This window comes from Salvelinus alpinus, chromosome 10, assembly GCF_045679555.1.
Source record: "Salvelinus alpinus chromosome 10, SLU_Salpinus.1, whole genome shotgun sequence".
Taxonomy (NCBI): Eukaryota; Metazoa; Chordata; class Actinopteri; order Salmoniformes; family Salmonidae; genus Salvelinus; species Salvelinus alpinus.
In genome coordinates, this window is record NC_092095.1 from 72,783,933 (window position 1) to 72,806,033 (window position 22,101).

General features: G+C 39.9%; 3 protein-coding genes across 7 annotated transcripts in view; 2 read left to right on the plus strand and 1 right to left on the minus strand.

Moving 5' to 3' along the window:
- LOC139533032 (zinc finger protein 271-like) overlaps nt 1-22,101 on the plus strand; it is a 279,603-nt gene that overhangs the window by 172,004 nt on the left and 85,498 nt on the right. The window lies entirely within an intron of this gene.
- The window catches only part of LOC139533065 (zinc finger protein ZFP2-like), a 316,223-nt gene that overhangs the window by 93,218 nt on the left and 200,904 nt on the right, over nt 1-22,101 (plus strand). The window lies entirely within an intron of this gene.
- Nucleotides 1,864-11,397, minus strand: LOC139533086 (zinc finger protein 79-like). The gene is made up of 2 exons (XM_071331320.1): nt 11,209-11,397; nt 1,864-7,990 (listed from the first exon to the last, which is right to left on the minus strand). The coding sequence occupies exon 2, from the start codon at nt 7,791-7,793 to the stop codon at nt 6,927-6,929; it is 867 nt and encodes a 288-aa protein (XP_071187421.1). The 5' UTR covers nt 7,794-7,990; nt 11,209-11,397; the 3' UTR covers nt 1,864-6,926.

The following is a 22,101-nucleotide window of genomic DNA, read 5'->3' on the forward strand; positions in this document are numbered from 1 at the left end:
CTCTCTTAAGGGGCTGGATATTTCAAAATGTCGTGGGCAGGGGTATGATGTATCTGCTAACATGAGTGGGGTGTATTCGAGTGTGCAGGCCAGAATATCCAAAAAGGAGCCGCTTGCTGTTTATGTGCATTGCGCAGAGCATAATCTTAACCTGGCTCTCAACGACTATCAAAAATGTGCAAAGAGTTTAAACAGTTTTAACAATATGATACTGTTGAACTGTTTTACACCTTCTTCGGGTATAGCATAAAGAGATGGTCAGTGTTGAGTGGTATATTTGATTTTGCATCAGAAAATGTAACTCTAAAACGACTGTGTCCCACCCGCTGGTCATCTAGATAGGAGTCCCTTGCCACCCTGAGATACAGATATGTGGACATATTGAAGGCCCTCACCAACATCGTGCTTTTAATAAATGGATCACTAGTCACTTTAAATAATGCCACTTTAATAATAATAAATAGATTTGTCTGTATTAGCTAGTTGTGGAATTGTTAGATTACTTGTTAGATATTACTGCACTGTCGGACGTGAAGCACAAGCATGTCGCTACACTCGCATTAACAATTGCTAACCATGTGTATGTGACCCAATAACATTTGATTTGAGCATATGGTTGCTGTCACAAGAAATTATTTAAAAAAATATATGTAATTACTTGCTATTCATCACCACTACTTATCCCTGAAAGCTGAAATCCCACTGGATTCTAGCAAAGGCGGGACTTCCAACAATACCAGATCAATAATGTGGGAAATTAACTTAAAAACGCTGCTTAATCTAAGTTTATGTAGAAAGTTGAAAATCATATCATACAGTGTAACCTGAATTTTTTTTAAACAATTACTGGCGATTCTTCACCACCAGAGGTCACTGATAGCACAAGCTGAAATCACATGGGATTTCCGCACGGCGCGGAATTTCACTCTGAACAAAGGGGAAAACAAAAATGGCTGCTCCCCCTTGTTAGCTTAGCATTTGGTGCAATGCTTAGCTTCACTTGTGCTGGAAAGTGAGACTCTGCACAACAAAAGTCCCTTCCAACAAGAGAACGGGTTTACTAAGTGACGTCTCACGTTAAACCTTTCAGCAATATTGTTTGCGGTTAACCGGAACATGCGGAAAACACAAATACACCGTTGGTCTACTCGCACCAATGAAAACGCGAGACAGAGATAATTACTAACTTGGTCAAGCCAATATCTACTCAAATTTTAATCGGCTGGCCCTATGTCCACACTCGAGAAATTAATTATGACCAAGTCTACTCGCTCCTGAATGCGATAGACAGAAATAACACTACATTGGGCCCAACTAGTATTTTTTGCAGAATGCCTGCATCGGCTGGTACATACGCCCTAGCTCATAGCATTCAGTAAATCCCCTACACACTGATTTGTGTCAGATATACAACACAAGTCAATCTCGCTACACTAGTATCTGGGTGAAAAAGAAAAACCACACACACACCATTCTCAACAATAATCCTGATTGGTGTATGAGTAACTTGCTACACAATTCCTATGGACTGAATTCAACAGTGAGGCCTAGTTTTATCTTAGATTCCTCGCACGGGGGCATCAATATGACGTGACGTTATTGTTAATGTGATGACATGCTAATTATTGAATAATTAACTGTTTATTATTACGTGATTAAATAAATCCTGTAACAATTAACTCAGTAACCTGAAGCACCACGGGAAAAGTTTGTTTAATGAGTTACCGTTTCCCAAATTAACTCAAAGATTATATAGATTTCCCAGCAGTCACCAATTAATTCATTTCCGTCTCATTCTGAATGTCGCATAATTAGTAAATCTGCACAAACCCGGGTCTCACTAATTATTCCGTACCACACAAATTGAGTTGATAATTTTTTTACTAACCAGTTAAATGATAACATAAGATAAATATACAAAAACAGTCTAGGTTATTGGTTAAAACTTCATACAATGGCAACAGGTCCCTAGTGGACCAACACAAGATGGAGTTTCACACACAGAAAGACAGAGAGAGAGACAGAGAGACAGACAGAGAGAGAGACAGAGAGAAATTCAACACTTGGATATATTTGTAAACTATGCTTAGTTTCAGCACTAACACCTTGCCCTGAACTGCCCCTGTTATGGGTAAAAAGTTTAATGCATGTATTTACGTGTTGAAGGTCTCCGGTGGGTATCTCTTTGTGGGTCGAGTTCCGCTTAGTGGGAAAGGTTTGGCCAACGCCTTGTTCATTCGTCTTCAGGTGCAAGTCTCTGATTTTCCAAACGATGTCACAATGTCCTTTCTCATAGTTGTCAGTTTCCTTGCACTCGTTCTGTGAGAGTGGGCTTCTGAGGAGGCTAATCAGCCGTGTCGATGCTCCCGACGTGGGTAAGAGGGCCATGTAGACAACCGGTGACTTGAAAAGAATAGCCGGATGGTTCTGCTTAAATTCAACTTCCTAGATACAGTACTTAGAATAGCTACTCCACCACAAACTTGATTGTTCAGAGATTTACTTTATCTTCAACCTCGTGTTGCGTTTCGGGCTCGGCTGCAGCGTGTGGTCAACTTATGTAAATTCTTAACGCATGTTTTATACCCTAGAGTAGAAAGGGGCGTTTCCATCTTTATGACACACTCTCTGGGTTCCCTGGGGCGTAGCTAGTTACAATGCAAGGTATTAGGATTTACTATGACCTCGTTTAGACAACTAAAATCACTCTTATCACCAAAACATTCTCTTTCATCTGCATATTTTGTACACAAAGTATGTCAACATCACATATACATTATGAAAACTCTTCAAGTTAATGTTTTCGTTATAACATCCTCAACTAACTTTTAAGAACATCATAAAATAGACATTCATTTTCATATTCCATCCATCATTGTTTCCACCATTTGGCTGATCAAATATACATGTCTCAAAGTCCATTTATTTGATGTTCTGTAGTTTTGGGCTGTAACCTCTTCCTAAGGCACACAGACATTCCAGTCTCTCACATTAGAGAACAGAATGGAGTTGGGCTGTTGCCTTACGATGGGCGTGAGGTCATAAACCCCCCATCAATCCCTCTGTACTTCTCCCCGTCTTCGGGAGGGAGAGATCTCTCTGTAGAACCGTGATCCACTGTAACCTGATCCTCACAGGACCGTCATGACAGTCCCCCTCTGGTGGGTTCAACTAGGAAGGATCCTGCATTTTGCAACCCACCATAAGAATGACCATCGGATGTCAACAATTGTATATACACTGTGTAGGCCATTTGTTTGTGAGAATGTGATCAAATTTGGTTCATATATAGACACCATATCATTTAAAACAGTTTGTTTAATTTAAAACTATACACAAGAGAAGATGTTGCCCAGAACAAATTAATGTACAAACATATCAATTAACTTCAACAGTTATTAAATTAAATTCATCAATGACTAAAACAATGAATCTAGCATTAAAAGACAATTTAATAAACACTAGTCAATTCATAGCCTGTCTATCATTAAACAAAATGTGTTTGGTAATATAAAAATAATCCACCGAAACTAATGCTGAAAACTGATCTGATACAGTGCATTCAAAAAGTATTCAACCCCCTTGACTTTTTCCACATTTTGTTACGTTACAGCATTATTATAAAATGTATTAAATCGTTTTCCCCCTCATCAATCTACACAAAACACCCCAAAATTACAACGTAAAACCAGTTATTTTTGCAAACATTGTCTTAGCTGTGTGCTTAGGGTCGTTGTCCTGAAAGTGGACCAGTGTGAGGTCCTGAGCACTCGGGAGCAGGTTTTCATCAAGGATCTCTCTGTACTTTGCCCCGTTCAACTTTTCCCTCGATCCTGACTAGTCTCCCAGTCCCTGCTGTTGAAAAACATACCCACAGCATGATGCTGTCACCACCATGCTTCACTATGCTCTGACATGCACTGTCAACTGTGGGACCTTATATAGACTGGTGTGTGCCTGTTTGAATTGAATTTACCAAGTGGACTCCAATCAAGTTGTTGAAACATCACAAGGATACTTAATGGAAACAGGATGCACCTGAGAACAATTGAGTCTCCATAGTAAACTGTATGAATACTTATTTATTATTTGCCCCAAAAAAATCAAAAACTGTTTTAAATTTGTCATTATGGGCTTTGTGTGTAGATTGAGGAATTTTTGTAACAAAATGTGGAAAAAGTCCAGGGGTCTGAATAATTTTCTTTGGCACTGAGTGTACAAAACATTAGGAACGCCATCTTAATATTGAGTTGCAATCCCCTTTGTCCTCAGAACAGCCTCAATTCGTCAGGCCATGGACTCCACCTGGTGTGGAAAGAAACCCGCAGGGATGCTGGGCCATGATGACTCCAATGCTTCCCACAGTTGGGTCGGGTTGGCTGGGAGTGGATATCTACTCCGAATAGCTCGTTCCATCTCCTCCCACAGATGCACAATTGGATTGAGATCTGGTGACATGGCAGGCCACTGCAGCAAGCTGAATTCACTTATGTTGGTGGAACCATCCCTGGACAAGCCTTGTGTCATGGGGCATAATCCTGCTGAAAACATCAATTTGCAGCTGGATACATTGCTGCCATAAAGGGATGCACCTGATTGGCAATGATGTTTAGACATCCTGTGGCATTAAAACGTTGCTCCACTTTTATCAAGGGGCCCAATATGTGCCATGAAAACACACCCCATGACATCACCACCAGCCTGCAATGCTGACACACGGCATGGATGCATGTACTCATGGTTCTCCATACCCTAGTCTTCCCATCAGCATGACACAGCAGGAACTGGGATTATCTAGACCAGCGGTTCCCAAAATGTTTATAGTCCCGTAACCCTTCAAACATTCAACCTCCAGCTGCGTACCCCCTCTAGCAACAGGGTCAGCGTGCTCTCAAATATTGTAAGCCTGTCACACACACACACACTATACATGTATTAAACATAAGAATGAGTGTGAGTTTGTCACTTCCCACGAGCCTGGTTGTGACAAAGAGCTCTTATAGGACCAGGGCATAAATAATAATAATCAATTTGGCTCTTTATTTAGCCATCTTACATATAAAGCCTTACTTGCTCATTGAAAATTGTGAATAACTCACCACAGGTTAATGAGAAGGGTGTGCTTGAAAGGATGCACATAACTCTGCAATGTTGGGTTTTATTGGAGAGAGTCTCTGTCTTAAATCCTTTTCCACACACAGTCTGTGCCTGTATTTAGTTTTCATGCTCGTGAGGGCCGAGAATCCACTCTCACATAGGTATGTGGTTGCAAAGGGCATCAGTGTCTTAAGTCAAATCAGCGCGATTTGCCAAGGCAGGATACTCAAAGCGCAGCCCAATCCAGAAATCTGGCAGTAGCTTCTGATTAAATTAAATTTTCACAGAACCGCTTGTTGCAATTTTGATGAGGCTCTCTTGTTCAGATATCGGTAAGTGGACTGGAGGCAGGGCATGAAGGGGATAACAACTCTAGTTTGTGTCATCCGTTTCAGGAAAGTACCTGCGTATTTGCACACCAAACTCACTCAGGTGCTTCGCTAGATCACATTTGACATTGTCCGTAAGCTTGAGTTCATTTGCACACAAAAAAAATCATACAATGATGAAAAGACCTGTGTGTTGTCCATGTTAACAAAGTTCACAATTTTCACTGTAGTGCCCAAAACGTCTTTCAAGCTGTCAGGCATTCCCTTGGCAGCAAGAGCTTCTCGGTGGATGCTGCAGTGTACCCAAGTAGCGTCGGGAGCAACTGCTTGCACCAGCGTTACCACTCCACTATGTCTCCCTGTCATGGCTTTCGCACCATCAGTACAGATACCAACACATCTTGACCACCAAAGTCCATTTGATGTCACAAAGCTGTCCAGTACTTTTTAAAGATATTCTGTTGTTCTGGTTTCCAGTGGTTTGCAGAAGAGCATGTCTTCCTTAATTGACCCGCCAAAAACGTAACAGACATATACCAGGAGCTGTGCCAGGCCCGCCACGTCTGTTGACTCATCCAGCTGAATTCACTGGCTTGTATGCGAAGCAGTAATTGTTTCAAAACATCTGCCATGTCACTGATGCGTCATGAAACGGTATACTTTTTTGGGCATTTTCCCCCAGCATTGTCCCAGCCATATCCGCGGAAGCAGGAAAAATGAAGTATTCCACAATAGTATGGAGCTTGCCTGTCCTAGCCACTCAGTAGCTCACCATATAAGATGCTTCTAGCCCCTTCTTATTAATGGTATCTGCTGCTTTTATACATGTCTTACTACTCGAAAGTAGTCTCAACTCTCGCTCAAAAACCTCCTGTGGCTTATTTTTCAAATTGGCATGTTTTGTTTCTAAATGTCTGCGCAAGAGTGAAGGTTTCATCGAGTTGTGAGATATAAACACACTGTGGCTGAGGAAAGGCACTATTCCCAAAATAAGTGAACCCCAAATCAATGTAGTTCTCACCATATTTGCACCTCTTCGATGGTCCAACATCCGTCTGTTGCTCGGTGCTTTCCCGGGTAAAGGGGCAGTAGCTCTTCGGCTGCATCAGAATCACAACTGTCAGTGTCCATGCTAGCTGGGCTAACAACAAACGTAGAATTAGCATTGGATGTGCTCGTGGAAGCAGAACAGCTTGTGCCATCGACAGGTGCAGTACTGCTGGTAGTACCAGTAGAACTGGTATGTGTCTCTATGGACGCAGGCTAAAAAAACACAGCAAAACTGACAAGATGTACACTGATCAGTAAAGAGAGGCTAACATTCTATGACGCTCCCTTTCCTCTGCACAGTTCTCTCACAGTGAGAAACAATAGGATTACAATAGAGTGTTCTACACTTTCTTCATTTGATCCAATTCAACATTGCCAATTATTTTATGAGATGAGAATTAAGTGAAGTGACTAATCTCAGCTGGTCTGAGAGAACTGATAAGTCTTCTCTCAAGTGTGTAGACGTTGGTGTATTTTTACATTGCCCAATCGGGAGAAGCCCTTGCCACAGTAAGAGCAGAAGAAAGGCTTCCCTGTGTGTGTTCTCTGATGACCGTTTAGCTCAGCTGATGATTTAAAACATTTTCCACAGTCAGAGCAGTAGAAAGGCTTCTCTCCTGTGTGTATACGTTCATGTCGTTTTAGGTGGCTTGATTGAGAGAAACTCGCCCTACAGTTAGAGCAGAAATAAGGCTTCTCTCCTGTGTGTGTTCTCTGATGAACTTTTAGCTCAGTTGATGTTGTGAAGCATTTTCCACAGTCAGAGCAGGAGCAAGGCTTCTCTCTTGTGTGTGTTCTCTGATGAACTTTTAGCTCAGTTGATGTTGTGAAGCATTTTCCACAGTCAGAGCAGGAGTATGGCTTCTCGCCTGTATGTATACGTTTGTGTGTTTTAAAGTGGCCCAGGTGAGAGAAACTATTTCCACAGTCAGAGCAGGAGTAAGGCTTCTCTCCTGTGTGTGTTCTCTGGTGAACTTTTAGCTGAGACGATTGTGTGAAGCATTTTCCACAGTCAGAGCAGGAGTAAGGCTTCTCTCCTGTGTGTATACGTTCATGTTGTTTTAGGTGGCTTGAGTGAGAGAAACTCTTCCAACAGTCAGAGCAGGAGTAAGGCTTCTCTCCTGTGTGTATACGTTCATGTTGTTTTAGATGTCCCCGTACAGAGAAACTATTTCCACAGACAAAGCAGGAGTAAGGCTTCTCTCCTGTGTGTATATGTTCATGTTGTTTTAGGTGGCTCGATTGAGAGAAACTCTTCCTACAGTCAGAGCAGGAGTAAGGCTTCTCTCCTGTGTGTACTCTCTGATGAACTGTCATAGCCCTTGATGTTGTGAAATTCTTCCCACAGTCAGTGCAGAAATACAGATTCTGTCCTGTATGTATTTTTAGGTGTATTTTCAGCTTTGATAGAATTGGGAAAATCTCCTCACAATGTGGGCAATGGTGAGACCTCTTAGCTCTGTGATCTTCCTGCTGTTGCTCTCTGGATGTAGAGAATGTCTCAACATGGTCTCCTGTGTGAACATCACAAGAACCAGTCAGTTGGTGTTATATACAGTACCAGTCAAACGTTTGAACACACCTACTCATCCAAGGGTTTTTCTTTATTTTTTACAATTTTTTTCATTGAATAATAAGTGAAAACATCAAAACTATGGAATAACACATATGGAATCATGTAGTAACCAAAAAAAGTGTTAATTCAAAATAGCTTGTATTTTAGATTCTTCAAAGTAGCCACCACTTGCCTTAGCTTGTATTTTAGATTCTTCAAAGTAGCCACCACTTGCCTTGACAGCTCACACAACATTCCATTGGAACACAGGAGTGATGGTTGCTGATAATGGGCCTCTGTACTAGAGGTCAACCGATTAATCGCAATGGCCGATTAATTAGGGCCGATTTCAAGTTTTCATAACAATCGTAATCTGTATATATTTTTTCACCTATATTTAACTAGGCAAGTCAGTTAAGAACACATTCTTATTTTCAATGGCGGCCTAGGAACAGTGGGTTAACTGCCTTGTTCAGGGGCAGAACGACATATTTTTACCTTGTCAACTCGGGGATTCGTTTTTGCAACCTTCCGGTTACTAGTCCAATGCTCTAACCACCTGCCCTACATTGCACTCCACGAGGAGCCTGCGTAGCAGGCTGACTACCTGTTACGCGAGGGCAGCAAGAAGCCAAGGTAAGTTGCTAGCTAGCATTAAACTTATCTTATAAAAAACAATCAATCTTCACATAATCACTAGTTAAAAACACATGGTTGATGATATTACTAGTTTATCTAGTGTGTCCTGCGTTGCATATAATCGATGCGGTGCCTGTTAATTTCTCATTGAATCATTACATTACATTTAAGTAATTTAGCAGACACTCTTATCCAGAGCGACTTACAAATTGGTGCATTCACCTTATGATAATCACAGGCTACTTCGACAAACGGGTGATAATTTAACAAGCACATTTGCAAAAAAAGCACTGTCGTGTACCTAACCATCAATCAATGCATTTCTTTAAAATCAATACTCAAGTATAGATTTTTTGAACCTGCATATTTAGTTAATATTGCCTGCTAACATGAATTTCTTATAACTAGTGAAATTGTGTCACTTCTCTTGCGTTCCGTGCAAGCAGTCAGGGTATATGCAGCAGTTTGGGCCGCCTGGCACTTTGCGAACTGTGTGAAGTCCATTTATTCCTAACAAAGGCCGTAATTAATTTGCCAGAATTGTACATAACATTGAAGGTTGTACAATGTAACAGCAATATTTAGACTTAGGGATGCCATCCGTTAGATAAAATACAGAACGGTTCCGTATTTCACTGAAAGAATAAACGTTTTGTTTTCGAAATTATAGTTTCCGGATTCGACCATTTTAATGACCAAAGGCTCGTATTTCTGTGTGTTAACATGTTATAATTAAGTCTATGATTTGATAGAGCAGTCTGACTGAGCGATGGTAGGCTCCAGCAGGCTCGTAAGCATTCATTCAAACAGCACTTTCGTGCGTTTGCCAGCAGCTCTTTGCAATGCTTCAAGCATTGAGCTGTTTATGACTTCAAACATATCAACTCCCGAGATTAGGCTGGTGTAACCGATGTGAAATGGCTAGCTAGTTAGCGGGGTGCGCGCTAATAGCGTTTCAAACGTCACTCGCTCTGAGACTTGGAGTAGTTGTTCCCCTTGCTCTGCATGGGTAACGCTGCTTCAAGGGTGGCTGTTGTCGATGTGTTCCTGGTTCGAGCCCAGGTAGGAGCGAGGAGAGGGACGGAAGCTATACTGTTACACTGGCAATACTAAAGTGCCTGTAAGAACATCCAATAGTTAAAGGTATATGAAATACAAATGGTATAGAGAGAAATTGTCCTATAATTCCTATAATAACTACAACCTAAAACTTCTTACCTGGGAATATTGAAGACTCGTGTTAAAAGGAACCACCAGCTTTCATATGTTCTCATGTTCTAAGCAAGGAACATAAACGTTAGCTTTTTTACATGGCACATATTGCACTTTTACTTTGTTCTCCAACACTTTGTTTTTCCATTATTTAAACGAAATTGAACATGTTTCATTTTATTTGAGGCTAAATTGATTTTATTTACGTACTATATTAAGTTAAAATAAGTGTTAATTCAGTATTGTTGTAATTGTCATTATTACAAAAAAATATTTTAAATATATTTTTTTGTATTATTATTATATATATGTTTTTAATCGTTCGATTAATCGGTATCGGCTTTTTTTGGTCCTCCAATAATCGGTATCGGTGTTGAAAAATTATAATCGGTCGACCTCTACTCTGTACACCTATGTAGATATTCCATTAAAAATATATAAAAAAAAAAAAAAGCAGTTTCCAGCTACAATAGTCATTTGCAACATTAACAATGTCTACACTGTATTTCTGATAAACTTTATATTTTATATTTTCTTTCAAAACAAGGACATTTCTAAGTGATCCCAAACTTTTGAACGGTAGTGTATGTATTCATATCAGTAGGCTGAAAGTCAAAGTCACAAATGTTAGAGAATTTCCAGTCATCTGGTGATTTTCAGGACCTATACTGTTCTCTTTGAAGTAGAAAGAATCGATATGAGGTTAAATATTAGACATGTGTAAGCAGAATGAAGGCTGAGCCCATGTGAATGTACAGAGCTGGATCAACATCGAGTTAACCATTAGACATGTAAAAAACAGAAAGTAAGCAGAATCCGTGTGGATGAGGCAAGGTAGAAAAACACAGACTGGTCTGGGCCATATCTGATCTTGTGAAGGCTACTGGACATGCACATGGGTTAATCATACATAGACAACATAGGCCTGAACTTGTGAAGACCTTTGGACAGGAACATTAGCTAATCAGTTATAGGCACCATTAGACCTGCAGTAGGAGTGTGCACGTCTGTGTGTCACGCAACCAATAGAATCTATGCCCTAATGTCTGAGCCAATAAGAAAGGCAGCAAGATTAGGGTGGCCAAAGCTAGAAGGTATTAGTAATTTACAAAAAGTGGAGTGACACTGTTATGTATGGGTAAAACTGTATAAAAGCTGAGAACTGAGAATGGAGAATCAGTTCTTCCATGGAATTGCTCGGCTTTGTTCCTTTTGTAGTAAAGTCTATTTGAATTCACAAGCTCCGGTATCTGAGAAATATTTTATTCAATATTTCCACGACAGTAACTACACAGACACATTTCATAAATTAGAACCTGCTCTTACCATGAGAAACAGATTTCCCAATCTTCTCCTCCTCTTCTTCATCTTTAATGTTGACATCCAGCTCCAGTGTTTACTGCAGTCTTCCAGCTTCACTGATGCCATCTCTGGATCCTGCAGTGCAAACTGGGCTCCACTGTCACAATCAGGACCCAGTGACTGTAGGTTTGGACTCACTGTGGAAGGAGAGAGGCAGGCTAAGTTTGTACTCACTATTCTCATACTTCATTATAGTCTGCCTGTAGTAACAATGAGAAACAGACACCAAAAGTTAATCTTGACAGTTCCGGCACTTTCTTTATTCTCTAAAAATATATTATATTTCTTCTTGTTCAATTATCGAATTTAGTGCTCGACTTGAACTGAAATAGGTGCCGATACTCATTTTGGGTGACGGCACTGTTTATATTTAGGTACAGGAGCTCCACAATACTTTTGAGCTAATATTCTATAAAAGAAACGAGCAGAAGCAGTAGAAATTTGAGGTACTGGTACTCAGCTCCGTTGAGCTCCTGTCCAAGTCAAGCACTGACCTCATTTCAATAGATCAGGTAGCTAAGAATTGACAAAACATTAATTAATTCAAATTAGACAAAGTACACACTTCAAAAATAGGCTACACAACGTAAATGCAATTAATCTATAGTAGATTAAATTCACATAAATGACAACAAAGCGTTTAGTACAAGGTTACAGTATGTTTATGGCACTATACTATTTTCCTGAATAACCTTGTCTTCACTATCATTTCAAATAAAAAACGAATAGTATTTCTGTTCACACCATAGTAACATTTATAGATAAAGATAGAAATAACTTAATGTGTCTGAATATTAGTACACATGTAGAAAACTGATAATCATTACATTCTTATGGCTGCAGGGGCAGTTTTGAGTAGCTTGGATGAAAAGGTGCCCAGAGTAAACTGCCTGCTCCTCAGTCCCAGTTACTAATATATGCATATTATTAGTCTATTTGGATAGAAAACACTCTGAAGTTTCTAAAACAGTTGAATGATGTCTGTGAGTATAACAGAACTCATATGGCAGGCAAAAACCTGAGAAAAAATCCAACCAGGAAGTGGGAAATCTGAGGTGTGTAGGTTTTCAACTCATCGCCTATCGAATACACAGTGGGATATGGGTAAATATGGGTAAAACTTCCTAGGGCTTCCACTAGATGTCAACAGTCTTTAGAACCGTGTCTGATGCTTCTACTGTGAAGTGGGGCCGAATGAGAGGGGATTGAGTAAGGTCTACGATGACCTGAACATGTGCGTTCATGCGAGAGCGAGCTCTGTTCTATCGCATTTCTGAAGACAAAGGAATTCTCCGGTTGGAACATTATTGAAGAGTTATGTTAAAAACATCCTAAAGATTGATTCAATACATCGTTTGACATGTTTCTACTGACTGTTACGGAACTCTTTGACATTTCGTCTGCTTTTAGTGAACGCACTTCGTGACTTTGGATTTGTTTACCAAACGCGCTAACAAAAGTAGCTATTTGGACATAAATTATGGATATTACAGAACAAATCAAACATTTATTGTGGAACTGGGATTCCTGGGAGTGCATTCTGATGAAGATCATTAAAGGTAAGTGAATATTTATAATGTTATTTCTGACTTCTGTTGACTGCACAATATGGCGGGTACCTGTATGGATTGATTGGGCTCTGAGCGCCGACCTCAGATTATTGCATGGTTTGCCTTTTTGAAATCTGACACAGCGGTTGCATTAAGGAGAAGTGGATCTAAAAGTCCACGTATTACACTTGATCTTTGATCAAAGTTTATTATGAGTATTTCTGGAAATTGATGTGGCTCTCTGCAAAATCACCGGATTTTTTGGAACTACTGAACATAAAGCGCCAATGTATACTGAGATTTTTTAATATAAATATGAACTTTACCGAACAAAACATACATGTATTGTGTAACATGAAGTCCTATGAGTGTCATCTGATGAAGATCATCAAAGGTTAGTGATAAATTTTCTCTCTATTTCTGCTTATTGTGACTCCTGTCTTTGGCTGGAAAAATGGCTGTGTTTTGGCAGTGACCTAACATAATCGTTTGTGGTGCTTCGCTGTAAAGCCTTTTTGAAATCGGACACTGTGGTGCGATTAACAACAAGTTTATCTTTAAAATGGTGTAAAATACTTGTATGTTTGAGGAATTTTAATTATGAGATTTCTGTTGTTTGAATTTGGCGCCCTGCACTTTCACTGGCTGTTGTCATATCGATCCGCTTAACGGGATTGCAGCCCTAAGAAGTTTTAAGCTTCAAAACTGTATTGTGACCGTGAAATTGTCTATCTGCACGCGCATTTTAGTTCGTTGACGCAGACCGAGTCGGCGCCGCCATTTTACCAGTTCGTGAATTTTACACAAAACCAATAACATGCTAAACGAACTCAGAAATCTCAAATAAATAGATTCTTTATTAAATGACCTTTGCGGAAATTATGTACATCCATTCAGACAAACCCAAAGCTATGTGAATATCTATGTGTATCACGTTCACTCGGTTTGACACAAAAATAACAACCCTTTACCAAACGTGATAATACCTTAACGGATGTTACCTAGCATGGTATGACATGTTCTTCTGATATTAGGAAGTTTAAACCTACTATTACATACCTGTAGTAATAAATAGAAACGGACACAAGGGTTATCTTCTTAACATAACAGTTCTTGCACTTTCTTTATTCTGAAGAATGGGGCGTGCCTGTCTGGAACTTCCTGTTCCCCCACTACCACAGTGCATCCACAGATAGAACAATGAGACAGATATTTCACCAAATGTATAAATGTGAAGCATCCGCTTAGCGTTTCCACTCACTGCCAAACTAAATTCTGTTATGAACTGAGTGGACTACGTTTTGTAGACATTACCCTTTGCAGAAGTTTATTTTTTATATTTTTAATAAATTGCTTTGTTTAGAAGGAACGCAAAGGTGACTTGAGTTATTGCACACGGGCGCTTCACAGAGGTGGTGTTCCCTAACAGAAATATGCAGATGTGTGCTAGAACACACTAATAGGATCTCGTTACCTTGTGCTTGGCTCTGCCCGCTATGCCCCAGAACAGACTATGGGAGGCGCACAGTACTACATAGAGCCATGACTGCATGGAACTCTATTCCACAAGTATGCAGAAAATTTTGAATAAAAAAAAACAGCAGCAGCTAATGGGGATCCATAATAAATATTCACAGAGGAGGCGTTCCCTAATAGAAATATGCAGATGTGTGCTAGGACGTGCCAATAGGATCTCGCTAGCTTGTGCTTGGCTCTGCCCACTATGACTCATCTCTTCCCATTGGAAACGACCGATTTAGTTATAAAAAATAAGGTGCAACCCTCCGTGCTTTCAGGAATTATTATGTCCCTACCCCATTATATATGAGAAGAGCGGTACTTAATTTGAGCCGGTTCTAAGAATGTATTAATGTTGGGCCGTCCCAGGTTTATGGTTTGTGCAACATTGTAGCCTATCTAGACCAAGGCGTGGCCATTGCTGTGGTGAGAGAGAAGCGCGCCTGTATCTCTCACAGAACTAAAATGAGATTCACTTTCTATTATCTCTCTCCCTCTCTGTGCTGTTATAGACATGAACCGGCAACTCATCTCTCCAGCATTGCACTTCTTCATTTATTTCCTACAATATTTCTAATACAAATCGCTAGAAAACACAGGTTGTAAAGCAAATAGATCCTGCTGAATAGAACATACTAATCTGTCTGTTACCATGTTATCAACTTCCAAATAGGCCTATTGAGTAAACAGCATTGTTTTTACAAAGTAAAGCAAGAGAGAGAAGCTTTTGTCCGGTGAGTGAGCTGCACATCATTGGGTGAGTCAGTGAAACTGGAAAGCTTGTTTAGGACTATAACTTCCTCCTCATATTGTACAATGTGTTCCTCCTCACACCTGGCCTAGGCTATTGATGGATTAGCGACACGGTCATTTTTATTGACCTCAGAGTCTCAGTTTGTCAGTGTCAAAGCAGTCTGTCATTTTGGTCATTTGTGAGGTATTAAAAAAGATTCTGCAAAAGTCTCCAGCTATCTAAAATTATGTAGAACCGCATGAAATCCATTTATAAAAGGCCACATTTTTCCAGGACTCCAGGCTACAATAAATGTACTCCATGTGTGCAACTTCTGCAAGCGGCTCCACACCACTGCTCTTTGCCAGTACGCTAAAGCCATGATAATGCATGCAATGCTTTATTAAAAAGGTATTTTATTTCATGTGTTCTGGTACCTCAGAGCCCCCCAGGTCACCACCCTCTTGGATTCACTTTTGGTTCCAGCACCTCCCAATTTACAAATGAAGCACTGGAGAAGTGGGTAGCTGCAACTGCCTCCTCCAGGACACATCTCCTTTACATAGAGTTATTCAGGCTGTTGATTGTGGACTGTGTAATGTTGACCCACTGCTCTTCAATGGCTGTGCGAAATTCCTGGATATAGGAGGGAACTGAAACAAGCTGTCGTACACGTCGATCCGGACCATCCCGAACATGCTCAAAGGGTGACATGTCTGGTGAGTATGCAGGCCATGGAATTGGGACATTTTCAGCATTTTCAATTGTGTACAGAGTCTTGCGACATCGGGCTGCGCATTGTCATGATGAAACATGAGGTGATGGCGGCGGATGAATGGCAGAACAATGGCCCTCAGGATCTTGTCATGTATTGAACACTAACCAAACGTCAGTGAGTACCAGATTGAAAGCACCCCTAAGCATGTATTTGGGGGCAAACTATACATTCTACCAGTTTCAAATCAACTCAAAGAAATTTCAATCAGAAAATGAGCGCTGGATAGCAAAATCAGAGAATTACAGAGGGAAGCTTTTTTGGATAACCCAGTTGAAGTAAACAAGGAATTATTTGCTCCTAAATCTCAGTATAAATAACTTTCCACCTCAAAGGCTGAAAACAGTTTAACTAGGCTGAAACAGTCCATCTATGATCAAGGTGAAAGACCTGGTAAATTGCTGGCCTGGCACATTAAGAGGTTAAATTCAGACCGAGCCATTCATGCAATTCATAATTAACAAGGTCAATTATCAATGGATCCTGTGGAAATAAACCAAACATTTACTTCCTACTACAACACACTTTACAACTCTGAATCTCCTGAGAACTAATCAGGTCTTGATGTTGCCTCTATTTCAGACACTAAATTGGATCTGGAAAAGGAATTGGATGGTGTTGAAATATCTGATGCTATTTTCAATATGAAGGGAGGTAAAGAGGCAAGTCCAGATGGGCTCCCAATAGATATTTAAGGACAAACTTCTAGGTCCACTTTTGGATATGTACAGTGTATTGGGGTATGATATGCTCTCGAGCTCAGACACAGACAATAAACATCCCCCTGAGATTGTTGCAATACAATTGGACAATGAGAACATGTATCACCCTTGTTAAGCCCCACAAAGTTGACCCCAATACCTCAGACCTGTGTGTTAAATGTAACACGCATTTAGGCACCTTGTATCATTGCCTGGAGGAATGTGCTGAGATACAAACGTTTTGGAGCTCAGTACTGCGCTATATCTCTGAGATGACCTCTACCCCAATACCACTAATCCCTAAACAATGCCTCCTAAATCTTTACCCAGAGAATCTCTTTACATAGGAGAGAAAATAAAATGGTTGACCTCTAACTATTACAAGCTAGATGTTTAATTGCTCTCCACTGGAAGTATGTCAGTCCCCCCTCACTTGGTCATTGGTTAAAATAATTAACGTCAAGTCTGGCTCTTGAAAAATTTACTTATATAGTGAAAAAGAAAGCCCCAGAGTTTCATAATATTTGGGATCTGTTTTGTGAGTTTTTGCAAACCAGTGATATTGTAGAAGCATTGGAACTGTAAATCTGTATATTCAAAAGAATGTATGTGAATATTGGCTATAGTCGAAGCGTAATCTACATTATCTACAACTGCATATTGTCATTTTTATTTATTTGTTTGGTTGTTATGTTCGTCTATCTTCGTGTTGGGGGACGGGGGGCGGAAAAAATAAAATAAAATTGTATTTCTGTTGATTGTCCTACTTGGAACGAATAAATAAAATACATATATAAATACTTAAATAAATAATGAATGATGGAGGCCACTGTGTTCTTGGGGAACTTCAGCACTTCTAGGGGCTCCCGGGCACTGCATCTCAGTGCTAGAGATGTCACTACAGAACCTGGTTCGATTCCAGGCTATATCACAAAAGAACGTGATTGGGAGTCCCATAGGGCTGTGCACAATTGGCCCAGCGTAGTCCGGGTTAGGGTTTGGCCGGGGTAGGCCATCATCGCAAAAAATTATTTGTTCTTAACCGACTTGCCTAGTTTAAAAAAAGTTACATTAAAAAATAAATTAAACACTGCAGATATGTTTTGGTACCCTCCCCCAGATCGGTGCCTCAACATAATCCTTTCATGGAGTTCTACGGACAACTGTGTCTTAATATTATTACACATGTAGAAAACCGATAATAATGACATTTACCTTTAAAACAGTAGTGCAACCGTAAAAATTGTCTCTCTCTGCTGCACTGAAGTCTGTTGACGCAGACCGAGTGGGCACCGCCATTTTACCAGTTTGTGAATCATTCCTTTCATGGAGCTCCAAGGACAATTCCGTCGACCTCATGGCTTGGTTTTTGCTCTGACATGCACAGTCAAATGTGGGACCTTATATAGACAGGTGTGTACCTTTCCAAATCATGTCCAATCAATTTAATTTGCCACAGGTTGACAATCAAGTTGTAGAAACATCTCAAGGATGATCAATGGAAACAGGATGCACCCGAGCTCAATGTTAAGTCTCATAGCAAAGGGTCTGAATAGTTATGTAAATAAGGTATTACTGTTTTTTTTTATAGAAAATGTGAAAACATTTCCAAAACCTGTGTTTGCTTTGTCATTATGGGGTATTGTGTGTAGATTGATGAGGAAATTTTTTATTTACTCAATTTTAGAGTAAGGATGTAACGTAACAAAATGTGGAAAAAGTCAAGGGGTCTAAATACTTTCCGAATGGGAATGGGTACAACTAATTGAAAAGTGTCTTCCACATTTAACCCAAACTCTGAATCAGAGGTGCAGGGCGCTGCCATAATCGACATCCACGTCTTCGGCGCACGGGGATCAGTGCGTTAACCTGTCTAGCCCCAGCGGAACGCTAGCGGAACTCCTCCCACATTCCACTGAAAAGGCAGAGCGCGAAATTCAAAAAATATTTTTGAGAAATATTTAACTTTCACACATTAACAAGTCCAATACAGCAAATGAAAGATAAACGTCTTGTGAATCCAGTCAACATGTCCGATTTTTAAAATGTTTTACAGCGAAAGAACCACGTATATTTATGTTAGCTCACCACCAAATACAAAAAAGCACAGACATTTCTTTCACAGCACAGGTAGCTTGCACAAAACCAACCAAACTAACCAAGAACCAACCAAACTAACCAAGAAACAACTTCATCAGATGACAGTCTTATAACATGTTACACAATAAATCTATGTTTTGTTCGAAAAATGTGCATATTTGAGCTATAAATCAGTTTTACATTGCAGCTACCATCACAGCTACCGTCAACAATAGGACCGAAGCAGCCAGAGTAATTATAGAGACCAACGTGGAACACCTAAATACTCATCATAAAACATTTCTGAAAAATGCATGGTGTACAGCAAATGAAAGACAAGCATCTTGTGAATCCAGCCAATATTTCAGATTTTTTAAGTGTTTTACAGCGAAAACACAATATAGCATTATATTAGCTTACCACAATAGCCAGAAACACAAGCCATTTACCAGCAGCAAAAGTTAGCGATCGTAACAAACCAGCAAAAGATATATAATTTTTGACTAACCTTGATAAGCTTCATCAGATGACAGTCCTCTACCATCAGGTTATACATACACTTATGTTTTGTTCGAAAATGTGCATATTTAGAGCTGAAATCAGTGGTTATACATTGTGCTAACATAGCATCTTTTTCCCAGAATGTGCGGATATTTTTCTAAAACTCACCTATTCTGACCAAATAACTATTCATAAACATGACTAAAAAATACATGTTGTATAGGAAATGATAGATACACTAGTTCTTAATGCAATCGCCGTGTTAGAATTCTAAAAATAACTTCATTACGACATCCAGCTTATGTTATAGCGAGAGCGTGCCCAAAATCTGGGCGCTAACTACTAGTACACATGTTCGACAGATATATGAAATAGCATCATAAAATGGGTCCTACTTTTGATGATCTTCCATCAGAATGTTGTACAAGGGGTCCTTTGTCCAGAACAATCGTTGTTTGGTTTTAGAATGGCCTTTTTCCCTCGCAAATTAGCAAGCAAAACTAGCCAAGTGGCGCTAAGCTGTCCATCTTCACCAAACGCAAAGAACGCAACACGTCTAAACTCCCGAAAAAATTTCAATAATCTAATAAAACTATATTGAAAAAACATACTTTACGATGATATCTTCACATTTATCAAATAAAATCAAAGCCGGAGATATAAGACGTCTATAACGAATGCTTTTCAGAAGCCAATACTGGTGACCTTTATGCGCTTCCTGAACAAAGGAATTCTGGGGTCATGTCATTCCAAGCACTCTCTTTTGACCATAGAAATACCTAGAAACCCCATTTCACCTCTCACAGCCCATTGACATCTAGTGGAAGGCGTGCATGTATACTAATAGAAGTGCATGTATACTAATAGAAGTGCATGTATACTAATAGATATCAAGCACATTTATAGGCAGGCCCTGGAACAGAGCCTCGATTTAAGATTTTTCACTTTCTGACAGGAAGTTTGCTGCAAAATGAGTTCTGTTTTACTCACAGATATAATTCAAACGGTTTTAGAAACTTGAGTGTTTTCTATCCAATAGTAATAATAATATGCATATTGTACGAGCAAGAATTGAGTACGAGGCCGTTTGAAATGGGCACCTTTTATCCAAGCTACTCAATACTGCCCCTGCAGCCCAAAGAAGTTAAGGGGGCCGTGAAAAGATCGAGCTCTGTCTTTATAGCTTCAGAGGACATGCGGTGTAAAAGAGCCATGTTGCTTGTTCTTTTAGAAAATACTTCCGAGTATTCTTTTTGTCGTTTTTGGTCCAGACCTCCTCACTTTACCACGTCTTTGACTTACTGAGTTTCTTTTAACTGTTAACCTCCGCTTTTTAGGGGCAAGCCTGCGCCTTATACCCGGAGGTCTCTTTTTTTGGTCTTCGAGACAACATCATAAGCCCTGAGCCTTCTTGATGCTCGGCATCTGGTGACGCCCTTTTGGTCTTAGCATTGGCTACAACCTCACTTACTATATTTTTAGCCGCTGATTTTAAATGTGATTTGGCTATGCTGAAGCCTCTCTTCATAAACGGTAAAACCATCCTAAAGAGGTTACGAAATATACCTCCTATCCCCGAACCGTACATGGTCGGGGATCCATAATAGCCGGGTAGTCCATTACCCACTTGATCAACATAGTATGAGACATAGCGGTTAGGGTCGAGATGTTGATGGTCCATAACCCTTTTAAAATGTATTTGTATTATGTTTATAAATATATATAATACAAATATAATATATGTAGAGAGGTTTTGGAGGGTCTAAAGTGGAGTTTTACAATCGTTTTACCATAAGTAAATTCAATGTTTTCGTTCTGATCCGTTTTAAGCTCAATCAGAATGTTTTCAATATATTTCTTGCTTACAGGTACGTAGTGTGGCTTGTCGTAGGTGAGTGACTATGTCCCCATCCTTTCCGTCTATATGAACTGTTCTCAGGAGGGGCACACAGCTGTCTCCGACCCTTTGATAGGATATGATGTCGGTATACACAAATATGTTGTAAAATCCTGCATGTATATCCGCAGGGAATGGGAAGAATTTATCTTTCACATCCGTCCATTTATTGGGACCCATCCCCAACATGTAGGCTAAATTACGGCTGGTCTTTATACCTCCCGTCAGCATCCCCTGAGATTTGTACCCATTTATGGATATAGGGTTGTCGATCAGGAATATTTCCATATTGTTCAGGGTTAGGTGTTCATTCAACTCTGAGACGATCCTGTCGACGGTTCTATAGAATCCTTTTTTAAGCTTAATAAGTTTCGCAGGTTCAGATAACTTTTTGCAATAAAAATCACGGTCCTTATCTTTGATATTATACCAACTATGGGGGTATGTAATCTCGCTGAGACCTACTTCCCAGGCCTCTGATAACTCTATAGTCTTTGGAAAATTGGTAGTATAATTCGAACTCTGATTATTACGATATATATGTGCAGACGCATTAGTGGGGAAAGTCAGGTAGAAGCCGGTGTGTTCCATGATTTGTTTTACCCTTTCCTCTCTTTTGATCTAGAATCTCCTCCACATGAAAGGCTTTGTCTTTACCCAACTGTACCTTCTGTAATTCCTTCTCATAAAAAGATCCCTCTATAAGCTCCCCGTCATAATCTTTTAACTTGTAGACCTGGGGTATGCGTGGCAGACACTCGGTAACGGTGAACAACTCATCGCTGTAACCTTGCTCATATTTTTAGTCGAGTATATTTTTTCTTACGGCGAAGGGGGAACAAACCATAGATTTTTAAAGTCTTGAAAAGAGTCTTCAGAAGAGACCTCGGAGGGCTTCATATGTATACTCTTATGGTAGCTGCTGTTGTATCCCTTCACTAAATCTTGAACTATATCGATATATCTATGCGTGTTGTGAGCTGTAAAATATCTCCACATCCGCTCCTTCAGAGTTCTGTTAAAGCGTTCAACAACTGAAGCTTTCAAATCCGAGCTTGTAGCAAAATGTATGATATTGTGCTTCTTCATGAGTTTCTGAAAAG